We start from the raw sequence: 19,818 nt of genomic DNA, 5'->3' as shown, positions 1-19,818 counted from the left end.
TAATGAGCTGTATTTACTTTACAATAAAGAACGGGTCGCATTACACCACCTTATATAATCCACCTTGTGGATAACCACAAGGTGGTGTAATGCGACCTCTTTATTGTGAAGTAAATACAGCTCATAATTTTCAAAAAAGCTTCAAAATGTTTTATTTCTGTTACAATACAACAATTCGACAGTGATTACATTTCAGTTTATAATTACATATATTGTTGAGAAATTTTTCGGTCAATTTTTTTTTGTTTATAGCCATGGTATAATTTAATAAAAATAAAAATTGGGTTGCTTTATCGACATGGCCCAGTGGCCTAATGGATAAGGCATCAGTCTCCGGAGCTGGGGATTGTGGGTTCAAGTCCCACCTGGGTCTTTGTTGAGACTTACTTCGTGTGATGTGCTGGAAAAGTTGTCAGTTTCCCTAATGTGATATGACAATTGTGGAATGCCTCTGAGCCCTTAAGCAAGTCACTTTACCCTGAGAAATCCACCATTTCATTATGATAGACTCAGCAAATAATGCTCAGTAGGACTAATTTACAGCAATCATATACATGAAAAAAACATATAATAGCAAACAGTTATGGATTAAGCATGCTCTAGACAGTGCAGTGAAGTTATCAATAGTTAGGTTTTTCTTTTAAACAGTTAACCACCAGGAGGCAGCCAAACTCTAAAAACAGGTGGGTTGTTTTGAAGCCCAGGGTAACTTGGATAAAATACATGCTGGGTTAATCCAGCACAAAGAGGACTGGTTACTATTACGAATATGTGGGCATGACTTCTTAAGAAAAATCTTCCAGGTCCTGCACCTTATTTGGTTTTCCAGCATCTTCTGCATATTTGACCCCTTTCCAACAGTGGCTATTTGACTCATACACAACTACTAGAAATGGTACAAACTTTTATTGATACTTATGAAGGCTACATAAAGAATTTGGGGGTCCCGCAATGTTTATATATATATATATATATATATATATATATATATATATATATATGTGTGTGTGTGTGTGTGTGTGTGTGTGTGTGTGTGTGTGTGTGTGTGTATGTGTATATATATATATATATATATATATATATATATATATATATATATAAACATTTTGCAAGCCATATGCAAACTTATGACCTCAAATGTATATAGGATGTCACTGCATGCTGTAGCATTACCTTCACAATGCCCCTGTGCACAAAGCGAGACACTCCATAAAGACATGGATTGTTAAGGTTAAGGTTGGATTGGAAAAACTCGAGTGTCCTGCACAGAGTCCTGCCCTCAACCCCACTGAACACCTTTGGGGTGAACTGAAACGATGACTGCATCCCAGGCCTCCTCACCCAACATCAGTGTTTGACCTCATTAAGAGTCTTGTGGCTGAATGAACACAAATCCTCACAGACACGCTCCAAAATCTAGTGGAAAACCTTCCCAAAAGATTGGAGGTTATTATAAAAGCAAAAGGGGATTAAATTTGGAATGAGCAAAAAGCATGTTCAAAATGCACATATGGTCAGGTGTCCACAAACTTTTGTCCAAATCTAGTTAAGGCCGTGGGCTCACAATGGCTTAGTGGTTAGTTCAGGGTTCGATTCCTGCCGCGCCCCTGTATGTGTGGAGCTCGCATGTTCTCCAAGTTCTGTAGGGGTTTCCTCTGGATACTCTGGTTTCTTCCCCAATTCCAAAGACATGCGTGGTAGACTGATTGGCATGTCCAAATTGTCTGTAGTGTTTGAATGTGTATGTGAGTGTGCCCTGCGATGGATAGGCACCCCATCAAGTGTGTACCCTGCCCTAGGCCCAATGCTCCCTGAGATAGGCTCCAGGTTCCCCACGACCCAGTATGATAAGCAGTAGCTATAGAAAATGGATGGATGTATCATTTCCCACAGCTGTTTGGGATTTAGTCTCTGTGTATTCATATCAAGGAGCTACAACAGGCTGTAGTGGGGAATAACATATTTAATTCAAATAGAAGAAAAACAATATTTATTATTAATTTATCTGTACTTTGAAGTGACTCGTCCCCTTTAAAAGTCTGTCCGTTGCCCTGCGTTACAGGAAGTCGGGTGTTTCCCAGTCGTTTGTGCGTTTGTTTCCTACCAGCATCGTGATAGATACCGCCCCTGAATGCTGATTGGCTAGTAGTGCAATACGCTAAAGAAGCTTTCCGATTGGATTTGGCTGTTGTTCATCATTGGTCTGCCAAACCAAACGCACGAGGCAGGATGCGACTAGCCAATCGTTACAAAGAAGGCGGGTTTATCGCAATACGGTTGGGAAAAACACGCTGTCAGCTGAGCTTTTGTGTTGAAGAAGTCGGAAGTGAGAAGAGGACGCTTGTGGTTTACAGAGCTGTATAAAACTGAAGTGTCATCCTGCATCCATGCCATGACAGCAGGATTGTAGCGTCCTGCTCACAACTGAAATACACAGAGTATCATATTTTATTCAGATCGCTGTGGCTGTGTTTTCTCCCTCCAAAGCGCGTTATTCTTCGACTGTATAGACTGTCATGAGATCAGTTTGGGCATGGCGTCCTTCCAGAGTTACTGTAAGACGGCGGGAGCAGCGGAGGATGAGAACGGAGAACTGGACCGGTCCTTGGAGCACATGCTGAAGGCCATAGCGGACGAACGAAACCGACTAAATATTCGACAGGAGATCAGTGGGCTCGGTGAGTCCCTTATCATACAGTATATCATATCATAGTATATCATGTAGCCTATATCATGCATCATATCTCACACTGCTCTGTCATATAGTATCATAACATACTGCTTTATCATGTCATATCACATCATATATCTCATACTGCTCTATCATGTCCTATCACATCATATATATCATACTGCTCTATCATGTCATATCACATCATATATCTCATACTGCTCTATCATGTCATATCACATCATATATCTCATACTGCTCTATCATGTCCTATCACATCATATATATCATACTGCTCTATCATATCACATCATATATCTCATACTGCTCTATCATGTCATATCACATCATATATATCACACTGCTCTATCATGTCATATCACATCATATATCTCATACTGCTCTATCATGTCATATCACATCATATATATCATACTGCTCTATCATGTCCTATCACATCATATATCTCATACTGCTCTATCATGTCATATCACATCATATATATCATACTGCTCTATCATGTCCTATCACATCATATATATCATACTGCTCTATCATGTCCTATCCCATCATATATATCATACTGCTCTATGATGTGTCATACTGCTGTTGATGCATCTTCAATCAGGCTTTCCTTGGGCATGTCAAACTGTTCAACTTGTCATTTTGTCATACTGAAGATGTGATCCTTGCTCAACCTCCTTGTACAGTCAGACGATATACCTGATATGATCTTCCAAAGATCTTCCATCATAATCATGTCCTAGCTGCTTCCATCACATCTTGGGCATGTCATACTGCCCATACCTGCAGATCAGATCCTTCCACTTCCTCTTCTTCAGTCATGTAATACTGCACACTCTATCATACTGTTGATCCCTCCTTAATCATATCATTATTTCTTATGATGCAGCCTCAGTCAGATCACACTTCTGATGTCCTCCTGAATTCTAATTATTCTCATAATCATACTGATCAATCATACATTTTTGCTGTCCGGTAGAATATACAGATCTATCTTGTATTACTGATGAAGTGACCGCTGTCGTGCCACACATCTGATGCTTCTTAATCATAATCCTGTCATACCACTGATGCCTCTTTGTCACATTATAATACTAACGCACCCTCAATCACATGATCCTGAGAGTGCCTTCCTAATCATGTCCTACTACTGATACCTCAGTACCATCCAGCAGCCTCCATGCATGATGCAGAAAGAATAAGATTCACTTTAGTTACTTATTTCTAATTAAATAATAATAATAATAATAATAATAAGCCAAGCAGTTCGCACAATCATATGGCTCATCATATGCCACCAGACACACAAGCCACTGTTGTCAGTAGCCTAGACCATGAGGTAAGACATGTGACTCTTACTTCACTGCCCTAAACTCATTCATTTAATGATGTCATGGCGTTTTGCTTGCTGTGTATTGGCCATGGTGTAAGAGGTTATGGGGGAGAAGAGATAAGACAAAGGCTAGAAGGGAAGCAGTGGGGCATTATTTTTTATTATTATTACTGACTGGAGCTTTGAGAACACGATATTATGTCTCAGACATTATTACTATAACAAAGAAGGCTGCAATATGTCCAGGCTGAATATTAAACGATCTGTAATTACACTGTCTGGCATCCAGACTGGAAGCCTGTTTACCATTTTCATTGTATTTGCATCCCACTTTACTGACCAGGTGTACAATATGACGTTGAAGGATAAATTATCATATGAAGGCAACATTTGAATTGAAGCCTGTTTCACTGTTGTAAGGCACAGGCTTATGAATAAACCCTTCAAAAATGAACTATCCTCAGCAGTGGAGTGGTGCTTGTTCGCAAATTCTCTGTTTGCAGGCCAAGTATCTTCTCATCGTGTAGCTGAGGTGTGAGCGTGTCTTCATTTTTTACGCTATAATACCAGGAAATGTTATACAAACAGTCCAGAGCGTGAGAGGCAAGCTGTTCGAATGACACAAAATAAGGGAGATTAGCAGGGGAAAACACACTGATAACTATACAAGAGATTACAACTGTGGCCTGTGAGTGCAAAACTCACAAAAAAAAAACAAAATACAACAGCAAATTCAGAAACACATCAGCATTAACTAGAGCTAACTAGACACTAGTACCATCTTTGCTTGTGAATGGACACCACAGCTCATACCCAAAGTGTTAGTCTCAAAGTGTTAGCCTTTCTGTTGACATTGCAAACACCAGATGACATCACCAGAGACATTATCAGGAGAGGTTAAAGACTATCACTGTGTAAAAAAAAAAAAAGAAAAAACAACCATGAAATTTAGCTGTGGTTGCCAGAACTTTACTATAAAAAGTAGAGCAGCAACATTTAAGGTTGTATGGGATTGCACTTAGTGTACCGTGTATTTTACAGTTCATAACTGTGTACTTTGCAGGTTTGCATTATAATAATTACGGTTAAAACTATCAAAAGGGATAAATTTATCAACTAGATAAAATCTATATCCTGAATTGATATATTTCTGTAAAAATGCTTTGGGACAATGCTCATTGTTAAAAGTGCCGTTGAATAATTCACTGGTGCACGGTGCACGGTGGCTTAGTGGTTAGCACGTTTGCCTCACACCTCCAGGGTCAGGGGTTTGATTCCCACCGTGGTGCCCCTGTGTGTGCAGAGTTTGCATGTTCTCCCTGTGCTGCTGGGGTCCTCTGGCTTCCTCCCACAGTCCAAAGACTTGCATGGAAGCCTGATTGGTGTCTCCAAAGTGCCTGTAGTGAATGAATGGGTGAGTGAATGTGTATGTGATTGTGCCCTGTGAAATCATTTTTCTAAGAAGGCGGTTATATCTAAACAGAATTAGATTCCTCTGGGTCTACAGCAAAGACATTGGTTAAGGAAGTGGGTTTGTAGACCAATATGTGTGCAACAGTGTATCTGGGTCTTGCTTACATGTAATGCATATGTTTGGAATAACCGTAACTGGGTGAGGCTTGCATATATGCAGAAAACGAACCAAACTCATTTATTTCATTTGTAGCTTTAATTTGCATTTTTCTGGAAGGCATCGTTCTAAATTTCTTTATAGTTGCTTTTGGTTTTCACTGTAGTTTTGCTTAATATGGCAAATGCCAGCTCTTCTATTCAGCTTGTCTGATTGTACAGTGGCTCCGCACACAGGGCTGGCTGTACTTGAGGCATTTTGATCTGTGCATTGTGTAGGAAACACCACAGTCTCTTCAGAAGGCTGTACTGAGAGAAGGGCTCTGTCCGTGCAGTTACTCACTTCAGTGACTAAGAAGCGATATTGTACAGACCCCTCTTGAAGAACACTTACTTAAAAGCTCACAATTGTACACTTGTTAGAATCTGCACCGGGCATATTTAGAGCCCTGTGATTTTCATGCTGCAGAGAATATGGGACATTTTTTTGTTTTGTTTTCAGTAGGTTTAAATCTCAACACTACGAAATACATTAGCAAGTTTAGAGCTGAGCAGAAAGCCTACTATTCCTAATCAGAAAATCAGGTCTAGATACACAGCCGAGTAGAGCCACAAAGACTCGCACAGAGGACTTTCAGTCGCAGAAGGAGAGTAAACAGGTTACAAATGTATAACAAGGGCACACGGTGTCATTGATGCAAAACACCATGGTCCATATGTCCTCATGTTCTCCAACACCGTCCCCACCACATATGTATATGTATATTATATATATATATATATATATATATATATATATATATATATATATATATATATATATATATATATATATAATGTTACCACTGTGAGAGTTTCCGCAGTATGCTCAGTAGCGCCTTCATAAAGTTTTTTTTTTTTTCTTTCAAAATTTCAATCAAGGCTAGAATGTGTGTTGCTGGCAAAAGGATGAAACGCAAGGTTTCAAAGCGTGGTTATCTTCTAAACTTGACTCTGAATATGAGGAAATTTCACAGTGTAAAAACTGGCATTACTTTTGGCCCCGAGTGAATGAGTGAGTGAGTTACAAGCCATTTCTCTGAAGTGCGTGACATACAATGTTGGTTTAAGCTCTGTGTATAAGATGTTTTTGCCTGTTGTGAATACTGTCATTGAGGCTGATACATTTCTGGCAGTGTTTGGCTTAGAAAGCCATATGGTTTTACTGGGGCCTTCTCTCCTACTGAGAGGTCCTTCTGGCTTTGAACACAGGGAGTCGTTTACCAGCCAGACTGTACTTTACCCTGCACAAAAAAAGGAAATGAGTCATAGAATGATCTAGGCATGAAGATATCTAATTAATATACTATATAATGTATGAATGATTGGTAGAGAAGTCATATTTTGCTTATTATTGTGATTTGTATTCATTCAGTTCAGTGCAGTGCAGATGTCAATCTAATTGAAACCTATAAATAAATGGTATATGACCCTCTCTGAATCAAGCTATTATCATTGTGTAAAAGCTGATATTGTTTGTACTGGTTTTGTACTTTAATCAAGCTGCCAGTGCATGTTAGGTCATTGTGGAATTTGAATTTTTGAAGCTCACAACAAAAATTTTATATTCAAAGCCGTTATGAGTGATCGAGACAAAAGTTGCGGGAGGGGGTGGTATTTCAATGAAGATACGTTTAAAACTCCTCAACTAAACAAAAACATGATGACAAAACAAAAAAAAAAACCCCAGCAAAATCCAAAACATCGACATTAATTCAAAACCTAAAATCAGAATCCTTATTGCTGATTGGACACGCTGTATGGCCATCACAATTTTCTTTTTCATGAAAAGTTCCTTATGTTATTGTAGTCAGGGCTAATTCTTTCTTCTGAATAGCCAAACTTCTTTTAGACAGGATTTTACATAGTGCACATACTCAGATTATTCATTCATCAAATAAAGTTGAAAGTGTAAATAGACCTAAATAAATAAAATAAAAATCAGTAGACTCATTTAGGCTCATATTTCCTCTTACTGTAAGCATCCTCCAGCTCACTGTTTTGTGTGGTATCTCAGATTGACATGGGCTGTAACCAATCACCAACAAGCATGTGCAAGTAAACAGCACTGAAATATTCTGTTGTCTTATGCACTTTCATTGTGCTCTAAATTCAGCTAGAACCAATTCAACACCCCCAACTGTTCTCCCTCTTTATTATATTAGACTAGCACGAATCGAAGATTGATTCAAAGTTCTGTACACCTCCTTCGTTGTGTATTAGGTTTGTCAGCTGAAGGAACACGTTTTCCCTGTTGACCTGTTGCATAGGGTTTAATATGTCTAAAAATGCAAAAAATATAACCACATGTTGTTCCCTAACCTAATGTTCCTCACTAGCCCGAGAAAAGAATCTAATTAATTTGCCTACACTTGATTTGGTGGTGAAAATGATGACGTCACCAGCTCTGCTGTCTCAGATAGCTATGGAAATGAGTTTTAAGCCCTGACTTGATAAATGAGGTTTAAGTCTCTCAGAGGCCCAAAAAAACAGAACATGGGTGTATTTTAAATGGGGTTTGGAGCTATTATTAGACCAGTGCTTCTGTCAACGTGTCTGCCCAGTGCACTACATCATTACTGTGTTCTGGTTCTAGTCTTTTAGTTTTGCTTCCATGTTTCCATTATTCAGTAGGTCATTTTTCTTCTTTAAAAAAAACACGAACAACTTCCTGTTCGATTGTGTGGCTTACCGTCACATTTCTGCTTCTCCTTTCACGAGTTCTTTGTTGTTATTTAGTCATGATATTTATCACTCACGATCTTGTGTACTCACTCTTCAGGTGTGACTACTCCTATTTTTGTATCCACCTCGCATGTTCGTGATGAATGTCGACTTTTATCATAGATATTTATCATAGATATTATTGAATGCAGTCCTACAAGAAATCAATCATAGAGCAAAGTGTTCACTTGTTTGGGGTCTGTCAGGCAAAGCTTATCAGGCTGATTCAGATTCAAACTTAGTTTGTAGTCTGAGACCACATTGAAATCTGTTTTGTAAGCAAATTTGTGATATTGACTGTGTTAACTGTTCTGTACAAAAGGTCAGATTTAGCTCATGTCTAATCTCTTCTATTGAAGCACGTACTCATGCAGATGAATTTGATCTAAAATGGATTATAAGGTTTTACACAACCGTGTGGAGTTAGTCAGTGTGTCAGTGCAGTCAAAAAAAAATAAAAAAGTGGATGTACTGAATAATAAGAAACTCCACTTTTCACTCGGGTTGTTGTCAATAATATAATTTGCAATGAAAATTGTTGTATTAAATGAGAAAGGAAGGCAAAATAGAAGATTTTCACTCGTGCGCTCAGGCTTTTGGACCCCACTCTTCATTATTTTCCCCTCAGTGTACCATTCTCAGAATGGACAAAAGTCTGTATACTGTATTTAATCTGTGTTCTGAGAAGCCTGTCGTGTTTTAGAAAGCTGCCAGATGAAGGCAAGAGTGCAGAGAAAGCTTACTAATCCTTTATTTCTGCTCATGTCATTGGCAGAACCGTCTGACCTCAGCGGCTCAGTGGGAACGGTATACCGATGGGAAAATGATGAAGAGTAATGTTTTAAAGTACTGAGTGGCCTTGAATCACCCTGTGACTTTCTGCCCTGCTAATGTATCGATTCCAAGGCTAGCAGAAACGGCATACGTTTAGTGTATTCCATATTAGTTCCTCATGCTGGTAATAATAATGAAGGATTTCTAATTATTCACTATATTTGATATGTATTTAATAAATATAAATTTGATTGCAGATAAACACAGATCGTGTGCATTATTTCAAATGTATCTGTTGGACAGCGGAAAACTGGTATTAAATGTAAAATTGATATAACGTACGAGCCTTTCCTGCAGTGTTCCTTCCTAATCCACGCCCCCAAAACACATGCACACATTGCCTAGGCTTCCGCAGGAGGTGGAGCTTTCTGAATTGACGGGCACCATCATTTGCAAGAACTTGTCTTGACTGCTTGAATGTTGGTGGGTCACATCATTTGTTTTTAATTTGATCATGTGATGCCACGAAGACAGGATTTTTATCATCTGGGCAGATTTTTTTTTTTGATAGTTGTCAAAAAGTGAGACAAACTTTGCCAAATATTACAAAACATGTTCCTACTCGGGTAGGGCTAACGCCTCACGACTCCAGGGTCCATTGGTTGATCCTGGCCTTGCGTGTTCATGATTTTCTTCAGTTTCTCTGGTTTCCTTCCAATGCTCAAAAACATGCTGGTAGGTGAGTGGGCTTTGCTAAATTGCCTCTAGGCGTGAGTGAGTGTTTGAATGTGTGTCTGCAGTGTACACGCAGTGGACTGGTGTCCCATCTGGATTGTATTCTTGAGTTTGAGATTGAGATATGGACTGGATTGTATTCACAGAGACCTTGACCAGGATAACGCGGAGCAAGAGGCGGGAATGCACCCTGGATTGGACGGGCAATAAAATAGGAAAGAAAAATATATAGCAAAAATGAATACACTTAACAAAAAACAAGGGCACACGGTGGCTGAGTGGTTAGCACATTTGCCTGGGTTCGAGTCCCGCTGGGGCCATGTGTGTGCGGAGTTTGCATGTGCTGTGGGGGTTTCCTCCCCCAGTCCAAACACATGCATGGTAGGCTGATTGGTGTGTTGGTGGTAGGTGTGAATGTGTATGTGATTGTGCCCTGCGATGGATTGGCACCCTGTCCAGGATGTACCCCGCCTTGTGCCCGATGTTCCCTGGGATAGGCTCCAGGTTCCCCCGTGACCCTGAAGAAAGGAGTAAGCGGTAGAAGATGGATGGATGGATGTATTAACAAAAAAAACACTCAATGCAAAAGGTGATTCAGGGCTGTGTGTGTTTAGGTGCATCTTTCATTGTCCCTCAGATGGTTACACACTGTGCTGCCAAATCACTGTGCTCCTTCTGTCCTCTCTCTCTCTGTGTCACTCCTCTATGTGTGTGGCACTCAAGTGAAGGCCTCTGTTATAATCTCATTACAGTGAGTGACAGTGTGCCCTGCAGTGATGTCCTCTTTGTTCTTCTAGCATGCTATCTGAGTCCAGTCTTAATTTCTCTCTCCCCCAGCTCCTCCCTCTCTCTCTCTCTCTCTCTCTCTCTCTCTCTCTCTCTCTCTCTCTCTCTGTCTCACCGGTTCAGATCTTTGCAGAACTGATGGGTGGTAATTACCGCAGTTCGATATTGTATCTATGCTGGAATGATGGCAGTGCACTGGGTCACACTGGATTAAAAGTATTGACAATTAGACATCATTTCATTCCTAAAGTAGTCAGTGAGTATATACTATATCTAGTTCTGAACATTTAGTCCTTTTATTTTTAGTAATCCTTTGTATCGATTACAGTTTCCCACTTTTCATTTGTGCTCCTGCATTGTGGGACACTCTTAAACACAGCTGTGTCTGCCAAGCTTCTGCTCACATTTACCCAAATCAAGGTCACCCCATCCAGCCTAGGCTGGAACTCATCCAGAAGTCGTCTCCTCTCCCCATTTCCACAGTCACTGCAACAGAATTGTCCTTTTAATGAGACACGAGAAAGTATTGATCTTCTGCTTGCACTCTGTGTGTGTGTGTGTGTGTGTGTGTGTGTGTGTGTGTGTGTGTGTGTGTGTGTTAGTGCTGGCAGACTATGGAGAACTGTATGTTCAGAGTGAATCATCTATCTCTATTCTATTTTAATTTCGAATGTATTTTCAGATGTGTCACTGTTTTATGGAGACTGTTTGATTTTTCTTCTTGTCTCATAAGCTGTCAGTGTTCGTCAGTCTCTAATACTGACATTTCACATCAATCGTTTAGATGTTATGAAAGCGAGGTTATGCCACGTGTGTGTGTGTGTGCGTGCGTGTGTGTGCATTATGCGTTTACCAACTCAAAACTCTTGGGAGCTACTGCAGTGAAAAAGGCAGCATCGATTTGTTGACTTTGTAGCCAGGATGCCTTTTATTCCCGTGGAAGACGACGTTCCAGCATCCTGAAATAAACTTCTTTTCCGAAGATGGTTTGATGTTGTACTGAAACCACTCTCCCTTAGATCTCTGGTAGGACCTTCAGCTCTATGCATATGCAACACTATGCATCACCCAAGCAAACACAAAGTTAACTTGGCAACACAAAAAGTGTTGATTTTGACCAAAATTGGGTCCATTTTCCAGATGGTAAGCACTTATAACAGTGTTGACGTTCTTATGGAGTTGACTCTAGCACCGGCCTCAAACATGATTAACCATCAAAGTGCTTCCAAAAACATTTGATAGCCCAACCCAATAATAGCAGATTTGTGAAGCCCATATGAGTGTGACACCCATATCTCTGGGGGCTCAGTGGTTAAGGCTGCTGGTTATTGCTCAAAAGGTTGCAGGTTCAAGCCCCAGCACTGCCAATCTACCACTTTTTAGCACTTGAGCACGGAAGGCCCTTTACTCTCTCTACTCCGGGGGGCGCTGTATCATCACTGTGTGTGTGTGTTGTGTGCTGAATATGGTGTGTGTGTGTGTATACAGAATATGCTGTGTATGCTGAATATGCTCTGTTGTGTGTGTGTGTGTGTGTGTGTGTGTGTGTGTGTATGCTGAATATGCTCTGTGTGTGTGTGTGTGTGTGTGTGTGTGTGTGTGTGTGTGCTGAATATTTGCCTCACACCTCAAGGGTTGGGGGTTCGTTTCCCACCACCACCGTGTGTGTGCAGAGTTTGCATGTTCTCCAAGTACTCCAATTTCCTTCCCCAGTCCAAAGACATTGTAGGTTGATTGCCATTTCCAAACTGTCTATAGTGTGTGAATGGGTGTGTGAGTGTGTATGCGATCGTGCCCTGCGCTTGATTAGGAATTGGGATAGGCTCCAGTCTCCCGGTGACCCTGTGTAGGATAAGCGGATGGATGAAAATAATGTAATACAGCATGTTAATACATTTTAGCATTACACAATATGTGTTTGATCTCAAGACAGTCCACATGTTAAAGTGATTACTGAGGAGTTGTTTTTCTCATCAGAATCTCTAATCTTTAAAGCAGTTGGCTGCTGTCTCAGTGTCAATAATCCCAGGAACCAAATAGATTTTTTTGGGTGAATTCCCAAGAAGCAGGATTTCAGTTCCTTGTCTAGTTCTCCTTTTTTGTTTCCTGTTTTCTCAGCAAGAGTTTTAGGACATCCCTGAGCTCTTAATGCTTTTCTTTTTGGGGTGGACTTTGAACATTGTCTAATCTCTTCTTCCAAAGAATGAAATGGTGTAGAGGGAGACACATGCAGAATATGGATAAATACTCAAATGACAGACGCTGGATCCCAATATGCCAGTTTGTGTGCAGGCCCGGAGGAAGTACTCTTTGAAAAACTGGTCTATTCAGCTCAGGAGCCATGAACACATCTGTGTGAATGTGTGAATCATCTCTCATAGGTTCAGATTAGAAAAGGCAAGACAGTGATTATTAACGTCAAGCTTTGACACTAATGCTATGAGTTAACAAAAGTTATTTCAAGAGGTTCATGAGACTGATTTTCATAAAACAGTGTAAGGATTATTCATTGCATTAATTCTGTGAAGCAGGTCAGTTTGTCTTGCATAAGTGATCCTTTCAGTGGAAAAGTCAGAGATTCACATCAGTTGGTGGACGTGACGCCAAAACAACCTTTTCACAGAATCTCAGTTAATATTTTCTCAAGAGAATTCTGGATTGCGACGAGAGTTAATTCATCGAATAGTCCATATGACTGTAGCTTGAAATTCGTCAAATACGGGCGACTGTGGGAATTATCCCATCGCACATTCAAAAACAAGGACTGTCTCATATTCTAAAAAGAATTTAAGCTTATAGCTACGTCCACCTAATTGCGAGGTGACTGCAGTATTTCTAATGACGACAGTAAAAGTGTCAGGATCATTACTGCGCACAGTGATGTCACCACCGAGATCACTTCTTTGCCCAACATGAAGGAAGTGCTTGGATTATGTTTGTTACATCGTGTGATGTTTACCTAGCTAAATTAACTTTTTCCTTGCAGGAAAAAATCTTGTATCGTTTTTTTCTGACAGACATAGAGCAGACCTGCTTTGGATTTTATGAACTGTAACTGAAGCTTAATCAAACTCTAATTTGACCTTGTTTGTCACTGACCTTTCAAAGCTCAACCACTGAGACAAACCACTGGCTGTATGAGCTAGAACAAGAAGTTTCAGTTTGTACAGGCACAGAGGAGCAATTTCTGTTTTGTACATTTTTTTTCACATTTACTGTGACACTGGGCTAAAATACCGCACAGGAAAGTGTTAGGAGAGTGACGGATAGCCGTGAAATTCTTTTGAAGGTAGTGTTATGGCTTTTTGTCTCAATTTGATATGCTTTTAATTTGATATATAAGACTGCAGCCAGAAAAATGAGCTTGAAACCTGCAAGCAGCCTCATATCACCTTACTGATCGCACTCTTTCATGCAGCAGTTGGGCATACAACAGTCTGAAGCACTTCATTTATTATTAGAAATTTTAAGACTCTTTAAATATAGAATATTTTAAAATAGTTGCTAAGTCCTAGTTTAAACAGTTGAGGCCAATCCATGTTGTACAAGTGGAATTGGAATAATTGTAGCTAACTGGCACCGCTTTAATAAGCATTCATTTTAAACCTGATGCAAGGAAAGCAGCTTTGCGCACACTAAGCATATTTCCTGAAACTGTTGTCAGTATCAGCAGCAATGAGCCAATTGTAGCAACTAAGGAATAAAATGTCAAAACACTACAGTTGCAATCAAAATGATTCAACCCCCATTGCAAATCAGGTTTATTGTGAAACTTGACTGACTTTCAGCTGTTTGCAATGAACACATCAAACAAAAGCAACCGAAACAGTTCAACACAACGAATGCTTCATGTGTTTTCCTGCAAATTCAACTGAAAATGCAACTTAGAATGATTTCTCCATTCTCAAAATTGTTCAACCCGCTGAATCCCTCACAACAGCACAAATATGCAAAACAGGTTTTGTCTCAAGCACACCTGATACAACTATCAAGGGCTTCATTAGTTGTTCAGGTGTACTTGAGCTGGAACACATGAAATACCTGCACTGGCTAGGGGCAGAAATACCTGGACGGGGAAGCTATCAACGGCTTCAACCAGATTTCTGAGAAGACAGGTTGTGAAAAACCCTCGAGTGACTGTGTTGAACTATTTCAATTGCTTTTATTTGATTTGTTCATTGCAAACAGCAGAAACTCTGTACATTTTGACAGTAAATCTGATTTGCACCGGGTGTTGAATCATTTTGATTGCGACTGTATAGATAGCTTCTTCAGTTATAAGCCTAGCTTTTTGTAATACGGTCTCTGACCTGTCGAGTTTTTCTTGTTTGCCAGGGTGTTTTAAAGATGACCGAATTGTGTTCTGGACGTGGATGTTCTCCACATACTTCATGGAGAAGCTGTCACCACGTCAGGACGACATGCTTTTCTATGTGCGACGCAAGCTCTCTTATGTCAGCGCTGACAACACAGAAGGGAAGAAGGTAAGATAAAGCTTCACACTGCCCTCTACTGACTCTGTAAAAGCACTATGAAGGGAAGATTTTCTCGTAGTTCAAATTTGTGTCTGTTTCGGGTTTTTAACACGAGGAAACAGTGCATACAAAATATTATTACAAACAAAAAAATCAGTCCTGATCATTCTTGGAATCAAGTCAAATAGTATTTGGGATGTTAGGACTAGGGATGTAGGGTTCCTGATACTGGTATCAGGTATCTGTCCGGGCTCATAAAAATGCTCCAAAACAGACATCCAGTGTACGATGTCACACTACTGAACAGACGACACAAAATGACAGTGATCTGGATTTATTTCACTCATAATCAAGGCCATCAAAGCAGAGCAGATGATGTCTTCCTATAACATGAAACTCAGCACAAGGAGTTCATTACTAGCAACAAAGATGTCTAGAGACAAGCCTAGGTGAGGGAATATAGCAGCTCTTACCCAGTATGTTGGTCTTGATGAGGAGCTCTGATGCAATGAAAACAGTACAATATAACTTACAGCTGTACAGAAGCTTGTTTGCAAAGGGAAAGAAAACCCTCAATTCTCTAATACAGTACTACTCTATCCAAGGTCATTCTTGCAGCTAGGTAATGTACTTCATTTAAAATTGGCTAGCTAACGTTATAAAGAATGCACCTAGTAGACTCAGTGCAGTGTATGTGCTTTTCATAGCCAATATGTAAACCGGGGAAACATAAACAGCTATAACAATAACACGTTCCATGATTGGTGATTAGATTAGATTAGATTCAGCTTTATTGTCATTGTGCAGAGTGCAAGTGCAGTAATACTATTACTAAGTAATACTATGTAGGTTACTCATATCAGTATAGGTATTGACAATTACCAAAAAAAACATATACTTTTACACATGCTTGTACTCATACTTGGTCTGTAAAAATGGTAGTTAATTTTTTTCTTTTTCTTCTTCTCAATGACGTGTTTTGGTGGTCAGGCCAGATTCACTGGTCTCATCATCATTGAGATGCTTTTCACTGACTTAAAGCCTTTCCAAGTTCTCCAGTTGAGACCGATTTGCAATTCTTCTCCCCACGTATAAAGTCCATTTGGGTTGGAGTTGTAGCAGGAGTTGTACCAGTATGCTCCTGCATAGGAAGCAGCACAATTTCCTTCAAATGAATCCTGATCTTTGTCAAAGGTTGAGAACTTTGATCCACTGTGGTATGACAACGAATCTCCTACAAAGCGCAACGATAATTGGAAGGCAAACATGTGATTTTCGTTGGTATCTGTTGATTATTTATCAGTATCATATAGTTTGCGCGCTACAATGATCTAATCAGCTCACGACTTACCTGCACCACCATCTTCAAAATCAGACACGTGCAGTTTGTAGCCATCCAGTTCTGCATTAATAGCCATTGGAGAAATGCCAAATGATTTGTATTTTGCATAGACCTTATTTCCTTTGAAGTCCTCCATGTCTACTCGCAGCTCATAGTTCTTCTTCAGGATGAAGAGATGAATTGTCTCAAGTCCTAAAATTGAGCAACGAATGAAAAGAGACACTGTTAATGCAAAAGTAATTTGTCCAAAGCTTCATGAAAGCTACAGGTCAACAATTCAAGATGATAACACAGGCTACAGAGAAGAAATGCTTTATAATTTTCCAGTTCATTCAGGACCTTACCCAGCCAGTATTCTCCAGCTGCATGCCCAAAGCCGTTCTTGTACTGATCCCATCCTCTGTAGAAGTTCACAGTGCCATCCATTCTTCTCTGGAACACCTGGTGGAATAAACATATCGGAATCAGACTTGAATATATTCAAATATTCAGTATTGTTTACAAATAATTAGGAGGCAAAAAAAGCAATACGAATTGCTACCAAGTTTGAGCCATTGTTTGTCTCTTGTAAGCCTGAATCAACTGCTTTATTGAGAACTAATTGCACGTAGGAACTAAAAAGTTTGTGTGGCGAACTGAGGAAACGTCAGACACCACACACCACAGGATTGGTCCAAGTAATCAGTCGAGTCAGTCGTCTGGATTTGAATCTAATTTGAATAGAATTGATAAAATATCGATTTGCTTGTTGTGTATTGTTGCTTTGTCACTTGCTAGTGTGAATGTACTGTTACAGCATTGCAACACATAGGACAAAATGAAAAAAACAGAGAAATTATATTTATTCCAACAAGACATTTAGGTTTAGGTGTTAGGATTCACAGACCTTTCTTTGTTAATACAAATGAATGTCAAGATGTGAATCATTTTGAATCCAAATCATTTCAGTTAAAAAGTGCATTACATCTTCTTTCCTCATTTTTCTGCCCATCTTTTAACATTATATCAGTTTCTCTCAAGTCTTTCATATTCATTGACCAACGTTTTGGATTCTTTCATTTGTAATATTCTTCCACTCCACTAGTCACAGATTAATACAATAAATAAATAAATAAATAAATATATAAATAAATATTAATAAAATACAGAAACTGTTTCAGTTCAGCCAGATGTCATACATTAACTTTTAGTCTAGTCCAGTCAGGTCGGGACACCAAGGGGATCTTGGATTACTTATGTTTTGGATTTTTGGTGCCAGCTTTTGCACGCCTATAAATATTTAATTTAATGTCCTCTTATTTTATTCTCATTGCTACTGATTGCTCTGAGAAATAGGAAGCCAATGTTTCCTTATTATCCCACACTCCACAGTAACGTATGCTACTGGAGAAATCAATAACCAATAAGCCATAGTTACTCACGGTCCATTTTCCTCCATCAGTGTACATGTCACAGTACACATAGCGACCAGAGTTCGGTCCAGCAGGGTAGATCATGTGTACTCCACTTGTCCAAGAACTGTCGTTATAAATGTCTGCACAGTCTAGAGGCTGGAACATCAGGCTTTTAGACTGAACCCTCACACTCATCCATAAAAACACTAATAGGATCTGGTTAAACAAATGTTGCATGAATTACAAAAAAATTGAAATGACAGAACTCTCTCTGTTATGTTTAATATTCTCAATTGGACCATGACGAAAAGGGATTTGAAAAACAAGACATAAACAACAGCATTAGCCTTCTTCAATTCAATCAGTTAAAACTGCACATGACCACCTTGCTGAATTTTAGTGAATTTTTAGAAACTCATAAAGTCAATCCTTTACAATATAATATGAAAACCTACCATCATTGTTAGAGTCGATCTCAAAACTGCCCGTGAAAAGTAAAGAAAATTGCAGTCATTTAGCCAGGGATTTCAGAGTCATATGTAGTGACGTGACCTATGCTCAGGCAATATTTACATGTTATTATTGTGCAATTTGTGTTTTTCCACTTTAGCCACTCTTGGAATATTGGAAATTCCAACTCTGGATTGCAGAGACTGAATACATTATATACAGTATAGTACAGCAGAACTAAAAATACTGATCAGATGACCACTTCTCAAAATGTTTTCACCTTATAATGGATTTCATTACATTAAATCCAGTTCTTCAGGAAGCCTTTTTCCCACAGAAACTGAGCCCTTATTATACACTGCTCATTCTGCTGGTTTAGGTATGAAATGACCTAATCTTGCCTTAATCTTCACCAGTGGCGGATAACTGAGTTACCGTTATGTTGAGTTACCAGTAAGACAAACTTTTAAAAAAAAAATTTTTTAATGACAACACAACTGTGCAAAGCTTTATCAGTTCTCAAAGGTCAGGCTACCTTAAACTCATCCGGCAACCTGTAGGGACTTACCCTTCTATCCTGTGCATACCAACATCCATAACGTAAATAATTTAGGCTCTTTCATGAGTATTGACAAACGTGTGTTTTCATGCAATACCTGTACCAACATCTCCCTGCTTCTATCCGGTTTAATCTTTTACCACAGTTGTTTTTCCACACGGATAACCCAACATAGGCCTAAATCTATTTAATAATTAACGATTAAGGAAGATTTATGCACATTGGGTCTCACTGATCAAGCTGAATGTGAATGGGTTTATTAATAAACTGTTCATTTGTGTATTCGTAAGAATCCCATCAGTTTGGAAAAATGTCTGTATCCTACTCATGCTCCTGAGTGTGTGTAACTTTATGCATAAAAAGACAACCCAGATGTGAAACACAGTAATATTCTATTAATGGCATTAACTAAAGAAATATCAAATATTTTTTTGCAAAAAATTAAAGAACACAATCCAACGTAATTCCGTAAATTGGAGAAATAAGGCTAGTCATTAAGAATGTCTGTGTGTAAAAGGAGGATGGGCTGTAATGACTCTGTGTATTCCGTTTACCATGGCATCTTCTTTTAATACTGGGGAAAAACATCACAAGAGCCAACACTAAGTGACTGATAAGTCACAGATCTGGTATGTCTCAAGCTGCTATGGGCCCTTATACTCCTTAGTGTGCTATGTGACTTCCTATGACACACACCCTCCTGCTTTTCCAAAACAGCAGCGGGGAAGGCGCGTTGGTGTTCCTGGCCAAGAGTTACTGAGAAAAAAGTCCCTGTGTGATATGCTTCATGTCCACGATCACCTGGTTAGGGGATATACATTTTTCTCAATTTTCATGTCAAGCTGTTTTATTCACATTGAACTGATCTTTTCTGTAATTCAGCTCCAATTTTTTTGCCTTTTGATGGGTTGCATGCTGTTAAATTATATACATCTTTTTATTG

General features: G+C 39.3%; 2 protein-coding genes and 1 non-coding gene across 3 annotated transcripts in view; 2 read left to right on the top strand and 1 right to left on the bottom strand.

Annotated features, from left to right (window-relative positions):
* Positions 1-300: 300 nt before the first annotated feature.
* Positions 301-373, top strand: trnar-ccg (transfer RNA arginine (anticodon CCG)). The gene has a single exon. It is a non-coding gene; the product is annotated as a tRNA-Arg (tRNA).
* A 1,925-nt stretch (positions 374-2,298) lies between these two features.
* Positions 2,299-19,818, top strand: part of kiaa0930 — a 33,156-nt gene continuing 15,636 nt past the window's right edge. Inside the window, exons 1-2 of the mRNA XM_017494594.3 lie at positions 2,299-2,678; positions 14,991-15,139. Coding sequence (XP_017350083.1) covers positions 2,534-2,678; positions 14,991-15,139 — 294 coding nt within the window. The 5' untranslated portion in view covers positions 2,299-2,533. The remainder of the gene's footprint in view (positions 2,679-14,990; positions 15,140-19,818) is intronic.
* On the bottom strand, positions 15,899-18,452 carry LOC108279935 (microfibril-associated glycoprotein 4). The gene is made up of 5 exons (XM_017494601.2): positions 18,322-18,452; positions 17,894-18,082; positions 16,817-16,913; positions 16,482-16,664; positions 15,899-16,364 (listed from the first exon to the last, which is right to left on the bottom strand). The coding sequence occupies exons 1-5, from the start codon at positions 18,325-18,327 to the stop codon at positions 16,117-16,119; spliced, it is 723 nt and encodes a 240-aa protein (XP_017350090.1). The 5' UTR covers positions 18,328-18,452; the 3' UTR covers positions 15,899-16,116.

The sequence above is a fragment of the Ictalurus punctatus genome, chromosome 19 (genome assembly GCF_001660625.3).
Source record: "Ictalurus punctatus breed USDA103 chromosome 19, Coco_2.0, whole genome shotgun sequence".
NCBI lineage: Eukaryota > Metazoa > Chordata > Actinopteri > Siluriformes > Ictaluridae > Ictalurus > Ictalurus punctatus.
This window is presented reverse-complemented; position numbering and strand designations above follow the sequence as displayed.